At 44.2% G+C, this 14,464-nt stretch overlaps 1 protein-coding gene across 2 annotated transcripts in view; it reads left to right on the forward strand.

Moving 5' to 3' along the window:
- The window catches only part of slc12a7b (solute carrier family 12 member 7b), a 405,364-nt gene that overhangs the window by 318,661 nt on the left and 72,239 nt on the right, over nucleotides 1-14,464 (forward strand). For both annotated transcript variants that reach the window (XM_072509843.1, XM_072509844.1), the window contains exons 4-5: nucleotides 3,877-4,023; nucleotides 5,709-5,763. In XM_072509843.1, the coding sequence (XP_072365944.1) occupies nucleotides 3,877-4,023; nucleotides 5,709-5,763 (202 nt within the window). The remainder of the gene's footprint in view (nucleotides 1-3,876; nucleotides 4,024-5,708; nucleotides 5,764-14,464) is intronic.

Genomic DNA, 14,464 nt, shown 5'->3' on the forward strand with positions numbered 1-14,464 from the left:
AGTGGTTACGACAGTTCTGTACACTACATCTTAAGAAGGATATATTGGCTTAGAGCGAATGCAGCACAGATTTACCATAATGATGCCGAATCTCCAAGGGTTAAATTACAAGGGGAGATTACACCAACTAGGCTTGTATTTCTCTGAATTTAGGCGGTTAAGGTGCAATTCCGATTGGCAGGCAGTGATTAGTGGAGTACTGCAGGGATCTGTGCTAGGACCCCAGCTGTTCACATTATGTATTAATGATTCGCATGATGGAACTAAATATTATTTCCAAATTTGCAGATGATACAAAGTTGGGTGGGAGGGTGAACTGTAAGGAGGATGCAGAGATGCTTCAGCTGGATTTGGACAGGCTGAGTGAGTGGGCATATGCATGGCAGATGCAGTATCATGTGGCTAAATGGGAGTTTATCCACTTTGGTAGCAAAAGTAGCAAGGCAGATTAGTATTTGAATGGGTGTAAATTGAAAGAGGCGGATACTCGGTGAGACCTTGGTGTCCTCGTGCATCAGTCGCAGAAAGTATGCACGCAGGTACAGCAGACAGTAAAGAAGGCAAATGGTATGTTGACCGTCACAGCAAGAGGATTTGAGTATAGGAATACGGATGTTTTACTACAATTGTATAGAGCATTGGTGAGGCCACATGTAGAGTATTGTGTGCAGTTTTGGTGTCCTTGTGTGAGGAAGGATGTTCTTGGCTGTGGAGGGAGTGCAGTGAAAGTTTACATGGCTGATTCCTGGGATGGCGGGACTGTCCTATGAGGCGAGACTAAAGTCGGTCAGGGTTATATTCATTGGAGTTTAGAAGAGGTGAGAACGGATCAACAGGATTAGACTGGGTAGATTCATAAAGAATGTTCTCGATGATGGGAGAGTCTAGAACTAGGTGTTATAGATTGAGGATAAGGGGTAAACCTTTTAGGACTGAGGTGATGAGAAATTTCTTTACCCAGCGAGTGGTGAATCTGTGGGACTCACGACCGCAAAAAATAGTTGAAACAAATACATTGTGTAATTTCAAGAAGGAATTGGATACACCTCTTGGGTTAAAGGGATGCGGGGGGGCGGGGGGGGGGGAGACTATTGAACTTGATGATCAGCCATGATCATAATAAATGGCCGAGCAGGCTCAAAGGGCCGAATGGCCTCCTCCTGTTTCTATTTCTATGTATGTTTCTATGTAGTTTGATCAATGCTATTAAAGGAAACTCTAAGACTATTCCTGCTGGTTGGTGTGTCTAGGGCGAGGGAGCATAGCCCCAAAACTTGAAGCCCGAGCATTCAGGGATGAAGTTAGGGAATACTTGCACTGGAGAAGGTGGGAGAATGTTGGAACTTTACTCCACAAATTGTAATTGAAGCTAGGCCAACTGTAAATTTTAAGTTTCACAGAAGTTTATAAAAGATACAATATGCCTTTCGTATGTGTGCACACGCGGCATGGTCCACGTTAGTGTGGCATAGTGCTAAATGGCACCGTGGTGAGGTGTCCCAGGTACTGGCGTGTGTTCTCCGGCACCGGGACAATCTGGCGCAGACATATTTAAGGGAATCAAACTGCTCAGTTAGATACGTAAATCCAGTGAGGGTGGGATCTGGATTGTGTCGCCTCACGAGGCATTCCAAGCATCGCAAATCTCGTTCGATTTATTGGCCTTGTCACGTCACCGAGTCGGACGCGACAAGGCCGTTCAATCGCGCCAGTAGTCCTTTGTTGTAATGGAAGAAATGCAGTAGCCAATTTGAGTACAGCAAACTCCCACATACAGCATGGTAATAATGAGCAATCTGTTTTGAGATATTGATTGAGGAGTAAATAGTGACCAGAGTATTTTTTTTCAAAATACCACCATGGGATCGTTTGCAACCTCCCAAGAGGAGAGTAGAAAGGGCTGTAGTTTCTGAAAGACTGAATATATGACTGTGCAGCATACCCGGATACTGCACTGGAGCATCGGCCTGTATATTTTATATTCAAATTCTGGCACGGGACTTAAGTACACTAGCTTTTGATTCAAGAGGTGAGAATATTACTAACTGTGAGTCATAGTTGACACCATACTAAATACATTAAGAGATCTTCGGCGAAGGTAGGGGCTGGTTTAGCACACTGGGCTAAATCGCTGGTTTTTAAAGCAGACCAAGGCAGGCCAGCAGCACTGTTCGATTCCCATACCAGCCTGCCCGAACAGTTGTCGGAATGTGGCGACTAGGGGCTTTTCACAGTAACTTCATTGAAGCCTACTCGTGACAATAAGCGATTTTCATTTTTTCATATGGATTGAGGCCATGGATCAGATATGATCTCATTTGAATGGCCGCATAGGCTTGAGGGAATAAATGACCTTTTTCTGCTCCTATGATCACTCTTCACAAGATCTGGCACAGAATCAAGTGCTATAACTGAAGTCTAGTGATGAGGCACATCAGGAAATTATACCCATTTATCTCCATTCAGTCACCTAACCAGTAAACATGCGTCCCCCCCCCCGTCCCCCCCCCAGGAATCTGATAACACCCCTATTCTATAATTAACTCCCCCCAAAATACTCCTAGAATTTCAAGGCGGATTTGTTTTCAAATTATCTCTTGCTCTATTACTGGTTGTCTGTTTTTAAAGTTGTGTGTTTTAGCCTTTTATCTTCATTTTGGAGAAATTCAAAATGTTTAATCATGCTACTGTTGGTCCTTTCCAAAGCTCTCATGACTTATAAATGGTGAATTCTGCTCCTAATTTACGATTTGGCCCCATCAGAAGTTAAATGAGTTATTAACAAGTGGGCATTCTGTGCAGCTGCATTATTGCCCAGGTGCTGAAGAAGAAAATTTACTCTGGTGTTAAAGATCCAAAAATGTTAGCTTGTATCTAGACTACAGTCCAATGATCTACCATGATTATCACTGTGATCTCAAGTAACCCAGCTTAATTGAGTTGCAATTTATTGCAATCATTAGTAATACGCACAAGATTGTGAAAATATTGTAATTCTTATTTGGAGCTTGAAGTAATGTTCCTGAACTTAACTTGGAGATTGTGACTTCCATGCTGTCAACCCAGTGGAGACCATTTAATTGAAATAAATCTTGGTCACGCCTTCAGCTCTACTTCTTCATTTCATCCTAAATTATACCATAGAAATCTGCCCGTACTTTTTTGTACATCCTGTGTCCTAAAAAATTAATGCCCACCTTCTGGGATCATCTCCGTGTCAGAAATAGTTCAACTCGGACACCAGTCCGGATTGCGAGTTTAGATCCCTCTCCAGATATTTGAGCACCTAAGCTAGAGTGACATTTCGGGTCCAGTGCTGAAGGACTGCTACGCTGCTGAGGGTGTTGTCTTTGGAATGAGCTGTTCAAACGCCCCTTGGGTGGGTGTGTAAGTTTCCATGGCAGCACATGAAGAAGAGAAAGTGAGTTCTCCAGGTAACCTGGCTAATATTGAACCCTTATTCAACATCTGAAACAGCTGATTTAGTTCTTGATGTTTGTGGAATTCTGTTGTGCATAAACTGATTGCTATGCCTCTACCAATGGTGGTTAAATTTCAAAAGTGCCTCTTTGCCTGTGAAGGGCTTTGGAACTTCCTGAGGGGAAAAGCTGCTGTATAAATGCATGTTTGTTTGTCTTGTCAACTTTTCAGTAATCTGGACAACAGGAGTATTAAGCAACCACACTGCCTTTAATAGCCATCAGTCACTCAACTGCTTAACGTTGTGAATTTTACATTTCAATGTCACGCTCTTTAGTAACTTTGCTATATAAAATCGAGTCCTGCCTCTTTTCTCAGCAGTTGCTGTGCGTTGATCGTCGTTGCTGCTTCTACTTTCTCAAGTGAAGACCTAATTCAATTAATGTTGTCTTGCAGGCTCCTCGAATGGGCACATTTATCGGGGTGTACCTGCCGTGTCTGCAGAACATTTTGGGAGTCATCTTGTTCTTGCGTTTGACATGGATTGTTGGAGCTGCGGGAATCTTCGGGTCCTTCTGGATTGTCTTCATGTGCTGTGCTTGTGTAAGTTGGAAGCTAACAAATGCTAGCTTTTGGGAATTGCAATTAAAAGGAATAATCACAGTGATAAATGGGAAAACGGGTCCCGTACTTTGAATATAAAGTTCTCCGTCAGAAAGTACTCAAAAATAAATTTTTAAATGCAGAGAATGTTTGTCACCGAAAGGAGATTTTCCAAAAAACGGCATTGGCTATATACAATGTCGTCCGTAAATGTGCTGTGGCTATCTGTCCCATTGCGATTGAGTTTTTAAAATTGCATGCTTTCTGCCGATTGCTGATCCTGGTGTTCAAATCAGCGTCTAAAATGTGCAAATTCCATTTAATTGGCGTGAATAAAATGTAAAAAATGGGTTTTGATGTTTGAAATCCTGAATTGAATTTGTTCTCCTAAAGCTACTAATTTTGATGTAAATTGTCTGGCATCATCATGGTATGAATCGTAAGGGATTTGGTATCATTGGAGTGCGAACCATAAAGGTGCAGCATTGCTGTTGTGTGAATTGGTCGGTTAGAGTGTCACTCTATTGTGAGTTTTATGATTCTTGTCCTGGATTCGGTTATCCATTTGAAATTTCCAATGCTTGGTTATTATGGGGTTCTCTATGAATAGAAGGAAAAGCTGTATTTTAGACTGGATAAGAGGAAGATATTGTTCCTTTGAGTTAGTCCCATATGATGAACTCTGATTTCATAAGCTGGTTTGCTGACATGTAACATCCAAAGCAGTCATTATGGTTTAAAAAAAAATAAAAAATTTAGAGTACGCAATTATTTTTTTTCTCCCAGTTAAGGGGCAATTTAGCATGGCCAATCCACCTATCCTGCACATCTTTTGGTTGTGGGGATGAGACCCACGCAGACACGGGGAGAATGTGCAAACTCCACACGGACAGTGACCCGGGGCCGGGATCGAACCCAGGTCCTCGGCGCAGTAAGGCAGCAGTGCTAACCACCGCGGCACTGTGCCGCCCTATCCAAAGCAGTCATGTGCTGCTGCCTTTTCATGCTCCATTCCCAGTGTATCACTCAAATGTTTTGAAAATCCCCCATAGCTGTTTGATTAAATAGTGTCACTAATCAATTCAACAGTACTGTTGACTTTGTTCCATTTCAATAGGCACAGAAACTGAATTTAGCTCCACACTGACCCCTTTCATTCCCTGTTTGTAATGATCTAACAAAGCAATTGGTATTGACCTTCAATTTGGTCTGGTCATTTTAATTAAAGTAATTTCACTGAGTAACATGAGAGTATTCATTTCAGCCCTGTCAACTTTTGGATTTCAGAATGTGGGAAAGATTCATGATTGGTAAATCATGACGAGGGCAGCAAGTGCATGAGAACGCCATCAATTCCCAAGTTCCCTTTCAAGTCTCACACCATCTGGACTTGGGCACAGTGCCATTCCTTTATTGTCGCTGGTTCGAAACCCTTGCAACTTCATACTTCAACAGCATTGTGAGAACATTTTCAAACAAATTACAGCGGCCTTCATCACTATCTCAAGGGCCCTAAGATGTGGCCAATAAATGTTGGCCTGCCAAAACATGAGAATGAATAGATTTTTAGAAAAACAGTGTTGCTCTGTAAATAAGCTATTGCTGGTAATCTTCTTCACTTGATGATTGTTTTGTATCTTTCTGCATTCGGGCCAAGCTAATTTTAATTGGGTTTTTCTCCGCAGACTTCGCTGACTGCAATATCGATGAGCGCCATTGCAACCAATGGTGTGGTGCCAGGTAAATAAATCCTCCGTGTAAATTGCCGCCTCCCAGGAAAGGCATTTTTTTCCAAATGTTTCCTATATTAGTAGATACCCTTTGGCATTGCTAGTCAGTGGAGGGATTTATTTTGTTTGACTTATTTCCAAAAGCAAAACATTCTCTCACTATCAACTTGTGGGCTCCACCTCTAAAATGGACATTTTAGGTTTTCCAGTCTGTTGGGTGACCAGCCCACAGCTCCTTCAACTTGGATGAAGGCTCGGTGACGATTGTTTTTTTTTAATGCACTTACAATTACTTGAACTTTTTCGAACTTTCAGTTGCGCCTTTAAATATCGAGCTGTTGAAAAGCATGTGTGAAGTTGTTTAAACATGCACAGGGGTTTTATTCTAAAGTGCCAGCAGCTACTGGGAACAGCCAAGGTTCTCTGCATCCCAGTACTAATAAGGAGATAAAGAAAATTCACTTTCTGTTCATGAGCACTATGACCTTTTTCATGAGACAATTGTACACTGTCATAGCATGGAAGTGAGCTCTTCCTGATGTACTCGGTGACACTTCTCCCTCAATCAGCATTCCACAAAAATAGGTTTATTTGGTTTTCGGTCATTTATTTGTTGCCTGTGGGACCTTTTTGAAAATAAAGTTGGAGTACCCGATTTTTTTTTTTTCCCAATTAAGGGGCAATTTGCGTCGCCAATTCACCTACCCTGCACATCTTTTTGGGTTGTGGGGGTGAGACCCACGCAGACACTGGGAGAATGTGCAAACTCCACACGGACAGTGACCCAGGGCCGGGATCGAACCCAGGTCCTTGACGCCATAGGCAGCACGTTGCTGCCCATCTGGGACTTTTAAAAATAAATTTAGAGAACCCAATTATATATTTTTTTCCAAATTAGGGGAAATTTAGCATGGCCAATCCACCTATTCTGCACATCTTTCGGATGTGGGGGGTGAAACCCACGCAGACACTGGGAGAATGTTCAAACTCCACACAGCCAGTGACCCAGGGCCGGGATTCGAACCCGAGTCCTCAGCGTCATAGGCAACAGTGCTAACCACTGTGCCACGTGCGGCCCTCTGTTTGGGACTTTTAAATACAATTTGGCTGCCACGTTTCTTGTATCACAACAATGACAGCGCTTCGAAAATAGTTAATTGGCTGTGAAGGTCTTTTAGATACACTGAAATTCTATTTTGTAACACTTTACTAAGAGCCCATTAAATACAGGAACATTTAACTTCAATATTCTCATCTGTTTATGCGAGTTCCATCTACAACATTGCTTTTTAGCACTTCAACCTCTTATAACAGCAGTTGTCATAGCCCTAAATGACCATAGACTGCTTTCCCCTTTAAGGGGAGAGCTGACTGGTAGTGATTTAACCTCGGGCGAGGGACAAGGTTGAGAAGGCAGGGCCATCATGAATAACATTAACCAGTACAGGGATTGAACGCCATTGGCCTTGCTCTGCGTCACAAACCAGCTGTTTAGCCAACTGAGCTAAACCAACCCGCCAACCTCTTGTAAATCTCTGACTTAACTTCTAAATGTTTCCACCACTTCACTGCTGCAAGCCTTTGATACAGTTACCATATGGAGTCAGAAGTTTACAGCACAGAAAAGGCCCTTTGGCCCATGGAGCCTGAGCTGATCAAAAACACCCACTTAACTATTCTAATCCCATTTTTCTGCCCTTGGCCCATAGTCTTGTATGCCTTGGCATCGCAAGTGCACATCTAAATACATCTTAAATATTATGAGGGTCATTGCCTCCACAACCCTTTCAGACAGTGGGTTCCAGACGCCCACCAACTCTGGGTAAGAAGGGTTTTCCTCACATCCCTTCTAAACTTCCTGCCCCTTACCTTAAATCTAACCCTCCTGGTTATTGATCCCTCCATGAAGAGGAAACGTTTCTTCCTGTTTACTCTATCTACGCCCCTCATAATGTTATGCCTTTTAATCATGTCACCCCCACTCCTGTGCTCCGTGGACAACAACCCCAGTCAACCCAATCTCTCTCAATATCATTGAGTCCCTCCTGCCCCTTCAATTCTACCAAATCTTTAAAGTGTGCAATGGAGGGCAGCACGGTGGCGCAGTGGGTTAGCCCTGCTGCCTCATGGCGCCGCGGTCCCAGGTTCGATCCCGGCTCTGGGTCACTGTTCGTGTGGAGTTTGCACATTCTCCCCGTGTCTGCGTGGGGTTTTCGCCACACAACCCAAAATATGTGCTGGTTGGGTGGATTGGCCACGCTAAATTGCCCCTTAATTTGAAATAATGGATTGGGTACTCTAAATTTTTTTTAAAAAATGTGCAATGGAGCTGAGCAATTTTTCTGAAACACCGGTAACAACATTGGTTGTATCGAAGTTCATCGAATTTTACTGTGGATATTAGTTGCGATGCCAACACAACAAAATGGTAAGGAAGCTACTAAACCCATTCTCCTGATCTTTCCCTATATCCCTGCAGATATCTGTTTTTCAAGGATGTATCTAACTCCCTCCATAAACCTTTATTTTTCCTGCTCTGGGAGACCTTCCCCATTTATTCGCCCAAGAAGGGAGGGTTTAAACTAATTTGGCAGGGGAATGGGAACCGGATTTGTAGTCCAGCAACTAAGGTAGCCGATATTCAGGACGCCAAAGTGTGTAATGAGGCAGTGGGGAAGGGAACACTGACAAAGGAGAGTACTTGCAGGCACGGAGATGGGTTGAAGTGTGTATACTTCAACACGAGAAGCATCAGGAATAAGATGGGTGAACTTAAGGCATGGATTGGTACTTGGGACTACGATGTGGTGGTGATCACGGAAACTTGGATAGAAGAGGGGCAGAAATGGTTGTTGGAGGTCCCTGGTTATAGATGTTTCAATAAGATTAGGGAGGGTGGTAAAAGAGGTGGGGGGGGGGGTGGCATTGTTAATTAGAGATAGTATAACAGCTGCAGAAAGGCAGTTCGAGGAGTATCAGCCTACTGAGGTAGTATGGGTTGAAGTCAGAAATAGGAAAGGAGCAGTCACCTTGTTAGGAGTTTTCTATAGGCCCCCCAATAGTAGCAGCGATGTGGAGGAACAAATTGGGAAACAGATTTTGGAAAGGTGCAGAAGTCACAGGGTAGTAGTCATGGGTGACTTTAACTTCCCAAAACATTGAGTGGAAACTCTTTAGATCAAATAGTTTGGATGGGATGGTGTTTGTGCAGTGTGTCCAGGAAGCTTTTCTAACACAGTATGTAGATTGTCCGACCAGAGGAGGGGCAATATTGGATTTAGTACTTGGTAATGAACCAGGGCAAGTGACAGATTTGTTAGTGGGGGAGCATTTTGGAGATAGTGACCACAATTCTGTGGCTTTCACTTTAGTAATGGAGAGGGATAGGTGCGCGCAACAGGGCAAGGTTTACAATTGGGGGAAGGGTAAATACGATGTTGTCAGACAAGAATTGAAGTGCATAAGTTGGGAACATAGGCTGTCAGGGAAGGACACAAGCAAAATGTAGAACTTGTTCAAGGAACAGGTATTACGTGTCCTTGATATGTATGTCCCAGTCAGGCAGGGAAGAGACGGTCGAGTGAGGGAACCATGGTTGACAAGAGAGGTTGAATGACTTGTTAAGCGGAAAAAGGAGACTTATGTAAGGCTGAGGAAACAAGGTTCAGACAGGGCGTTGGAGGGATACAAGATAGCCAGGAGCGAACTGAAGAAAGGGATTAGGAGAGCTAAGAGAGGGCATGAACAATCTTTGGCGGGTAGGATCAAGCAAAACCCCCAAGGCCTTTTACACATATGTGAGAAATATGAGAATGACTAGAGCGAAGGTAGGTCCGATCAAGGACAGTCGTGGGAGATTGTGTATTGTGTCTGAAGAGATGGGAGAGGTCTTGAATGAGTACTTTTCTTCTGTATTTACAAATGAGAGGGGCCATATTGTTGGAGAGGACAGTGTGAAACAGACTGGTAAGCTCGAGGGAATACTTGTTAGGAAGGAAGATGTGTTGGGCATTTTGAAAAACTTGAGGATAGACAAGTCCCCCGGGCCTGACTGGATATATCCAAGGATTCTATGGGAAGCAAGAGATGAAATTGCAGAGCCGTTGGCAATGATCTTTTCGTCCTCACTGTCAACAGGGGTGGTACCAGGGGATTGGAGAGTGGCGAATGTCGTGCCCCTGTTCAAAAAATGGACTAGGGCTAACCCTGGGAATTACAAGCCAGTTAGTCTTACTTTGGTGGTAGGCAAAGTCATGGAAAGGGTACTGAAGGATAGGATTTCTGAGCATCTGGAAAGACACTGCTTGATTAGGGATAGTCAGCACAGATTTGTGAGGGGTAGGTCTTGCCTTACAAGTCTTATTGAATTCTTTGAGGAGGTGACCAAGCATGTGGATGAAGCTAAAGCAGTGGATGTAGTGGATGTACATGGATTTTAGTAAGGCATTTGATAAGGTTCCCCATGGTAGGCTTCTGCAGAAAGTAAGGAGGCATGGGATAGTGGGAAATTTGGCCAGTTGGATAACGAACTGGCTAACCGATAGAAGTCAGAGAGTGGTGGTGGATGGCAAATATTCAGCTTGGATCCCAGTTACCAGTGGCGTACCGCAGGGATCAGTTCTGGGTCCTCTGCTGTTTGTGATTTTCATTAATGACTTGGATGAGGGAGTTGAAGGGTGAGTCAGTAAATTTGCAGATGATACGTAGATTGGTGGAGTTGTGGATAGTAAGGAGGGCTGTTGTCGGCTGCAAAGAGACATAGATAGGATGCAGAGCTGGGCTGAGAAGTGGCAGATGGAGTTTGACCCTGAAAAGTGTGAGGTTGTCCATTTTGGAAGGACAAATATGAATGCGGAATACAGGGTTAACGGTAGGGTTCTTGGCAATGTGGAGGAGCAGAGAGATCTTGGGGTCTATGTTCATACATCTTTGAAAGTTGCCAATCAAGTGGATGAAGCTGTGAAGAAGGCCAATGGTGTGCTCGCGTTCATTAACAGAGGGATTGAATTTAAGAGCTGTGAGATGATGATGCAGCTGTACAAAACTTTGGTAAGGCCACATTTGGAGTACTGTGTACAGTTCTGGTCACCTCATTTTAGGAAGGATGTGGAAGCTTTAGAAAAGGTGCAAAGGAGATTTACCAGGATGTTGCCTGGAATGGAGAGTAAGTCTTACGAGGAAAGGTTGAGGGTGCTAGGCCTTTTCTCATTAGAACGGAGAAGGATGGGGGTGACTTGATAGAGGTTTATAAGATGATCAGGGGAATAGATAGAGGAGACAGTCCGAGACTTTTTCCCCGGGTGGAACAAACCATTACAAGGGGACATAAATTTAAGGTGAATGGTGGAAGATATAGGGGGATGTCAGAGGTAGGTTCTTTACCCAGGGAGTAGTGGGGGCATGGAATGCGCTGCCTGTGGAAGTAGTTGAGTCGGAAACATTAGGGACCTACAAGCAGCTATTGGATAGGTACACGGATTACGGTAAAATGATATAGTGTAGATTTATTTGTTCTTAAGGGCAGCACGGTAGCATTGTGGATAGCACAATTGCTTCACAGCTCCAGGGTCCCAGGTTTGATTCCGCCTTGGGTCACTGTCTGTGCGGAGTCTGCACATCCTCCCCGTGTCTGCGTGCGTTTCCTCCGGGTGCTCTGGTTTCCTCCCACAGTTCCAGGTTAGGTGGATTGGCCATGATAAATTGCCCTCAGTGTCCAAAATTGCCCTTAGTGTTGGGTGGAGGTGTTGACTTTGGGTAGGGTGCTCTTTTCAAGAGCCGCTTCAGACTCAATGGGCCGAATGGCCTCCTTCTGCACTGTAAATTCAATGATAATCTATGATTAATCTAGGACAAAGGTACGGCACAACATCGTGGGCCAAAGGGCCTGTTCTGTGCTGTATTTTTCCATGTTCTTTGTTCTATGAACCATTCTCAGAATGCCTCTCCTTTTTTCTATGTTATCTGTGATTTGGTCGTCGCTCTCGCCTCCTGAGAGCCGGAAGGTTGTCGGTTCAAGTCCCAATTCAGAAAATTGCGCACATAAGCTTTCATGACACTGTTGTGCAGTTCTGAGGGACTGTTAAACTGGAGGGGGTGCCAGATTTTGGAGCAGATGCTAAACTGAAGCTTTGTCTTCCCCCTCAAACGGATGCAAAAGTCCCGAGGCAATATTTCAAAGTAAAGGTGGGGTGTTCTCCCCAATGTCCTGGCGCACATTTATCTCTCAACTAATATCACTGAAACAAATTCACCCTATTGCTGATTCGCTGCTGCAATTCCTACATTCTTAGATCACAACAATAATAACACCTCCGATATAATTCACTGGCCATAAAGCGCTTTGGAATATCCTGGTGGTTTGATAGGTGCCTTATAAAATACAGGTCAGTCAGTTTGTTCTTTGATATCCTTTCTGCCGCCACACTTCATTCAGCTAACAGCAGTGAGTTGAATCCAGGGATAATGACCAAATTAGTTGCAAGGGAGTCTCAACTCAGGCTATTAATTGGGATTTATAATAAAGGCTAGACTGTAATCTTGGTGATGGGAGATGAACTAGCAACGCATCTCTCTGTTGTTTCAATAGAGAATACAAAGACTTTGAATTTTATATAGTGGCTGGGATTTTCCGCTCCTGTTTTCGACAGGCGAGATCGGCGACGGGAGTGGAACACTCTTTCCCCCCCCCCCCCCCCCCCCCCCCCCGATCCTCAGCCGGTAAGAAATATCATTCCGTTCAGGTGAGTGCAACACTTGGCTGGGGTGAGGGGAGGGCAAGGAGTTATGTCCAGGCACTGCCAGGATGTTTGGGGGCGAGGTGCATGCAGCCTTTAAAAATGGCTTCCTGATCTTCAGAAAGCTCACTTGCTTGTGGTGTGGGCTCGTGGAACCCCTCCCTTGCTGTTCTTTTCCCCCAATGTCCCAATCGATACAGCCTCGTTGGTGCCGGCAGCTTTACTTTGCCGAAATCCATGAAAATGTCGCCCAGTGACTTTCAGTACCTTAGTGCTTTTAAGCAATTTTGTTTCTTTAAGTCTAGTCACTGCTGTCACCAATATGTGCACAACAAGGGGAGGCAGTGGCGTAGTGGTATTGTCACTGGGATAGTAATCCAGCGACCCAGGAGTGCCCTTGGGACCTGGATTCTAATTCCGCCAGGGTTAGTTGGTGAAATTTGCATTCAATACAAATCTGGAATTAGAAGTCTAATGACGACCATGAAACCATTGTCAATTATCATAAGATCCCATCTGCTTCACTAACATCCTTAAGGGAAGGAAACCTGCCATCCTTACCTGGTCTGGCCTATATATGACTCCAGATCCACAGCAATGTGGTTGACTCTTAAGTGCCCTTGGGGATGGGCAATAAATGCTGGCTCAACCAGCGACGCCCACATCCCATGAATGATTTTTTTTAAAAAGCTCCAACAAATAGCAATGAAATTAATTACCCATTTTATCATTGCGGTTTGAAGGATAATTATTGAGCAGGACACAAGGGAGAACTTCCCTTCTCTTTATAGGAATTTCCTTAAGAAAGTCCTGAGTGATTCTCCCATCTGCAGGGGTCTTGCAGGCCCCGGAATGGTTCTCGCAGCTGTGACGGCGGATACGGGGCCCCGCACATCCGGTCGGGAGTCCGCGCATGCGCACGGTGGCAGCCTGCAGCGGTCGCCCCGTGGGAATGGCGGACTCGGACCGCGGAGCAGCACCAGAAATGTAGGCCCCCCAGAGATCACTCGCGGCCATGGGTCCGTGACTGAGCCCACAGCTGCCTCCCGACGTTCCTGACGGCCCATAGGTGGTTAGAACCACGCCGGCGCTGGTCGGGAACTCAGCCAGTTTTGCGCGGAGAATTGCGGGGGGGCTCCGTCAATGGCCCCCTACCAGCTCCGCGTAGTTCTCGCACGAGAGACTCCCGAGTGATTCTCCGGGGATAGGAGCGGTGGCGGTACGAATTTCTGATTTGACAACCATTCTCTGCCTCCGTGCCAAATGCGATTTCCGAGAGGAAAGTGTATTTCCCCACAGTCACCTTGTGTACTTAAAAGGGAATTTTGGAGTTAATGAGACCATTGTAGCTTGACCATTTTAATCTTTAAATCGGTTTTGTATTTATTAAGCTAAGGGGGTAGAAAGAGTAACTTTAAAAAAATAATAATAATAAATGTGGAAGAAGAGAGTCACAGGATTAGTTTCAACAACAAGAAAAATATTTATTAAACATGGAAAAATTGGATTATAATACAATCCTCCTTTACCCTTTCCGCCTCCCCTTAGCTTAATAAATACAAAACCGATTTAAAGATTAACATGGATTACAAAGTACATCTCAAGCTACAATGGTCTCATTAACTCAAAAACTCCCTTTTAAGTACACAAGGTGACTGGGAAAATGCACTTTCCACTCTGAACCCTAAGTGAATATTTGTAGATATCTCCTCCAAATTCCCCCTGATTGTCACGTGAGAGTTTCCAAACACTACTCCCAAAAACACACTTTTTTTATAATCTATCATGATTATGCTTTCCCTTCGCGGTTTTCATTCTCAAATTCAGATGACTTTTCCAAATGACACTTTTAAACATAGCTTCCACTCCAGTTTTAACAGTGAATCCAGTCTAGGATTCTATACCAACTCTTTTCGGATTTCTTTGTCTTGACTGCTGTGCAAAGTGCTTACAATTGTTTAATAATCAATTCAAAGA

Source organism: Scyliorhinus torazame, chromosome 6 (genome assembly GCF_047496885.1).
Source record: "Scyliorhinus torazame isolate Kashiwa2021f chromosome 6, sScyTor2.1, whole genome shotgun sequence".
In the NCBI taxonomy this organism is placed as follows: domain Eukaryota; kingdom Metazoa; phylum Chordata; class Chondrichthyes; order Carcharhiniformes; family Scyliorhinidae; genus Scyliorhinus; species Scyliorhinus torazame.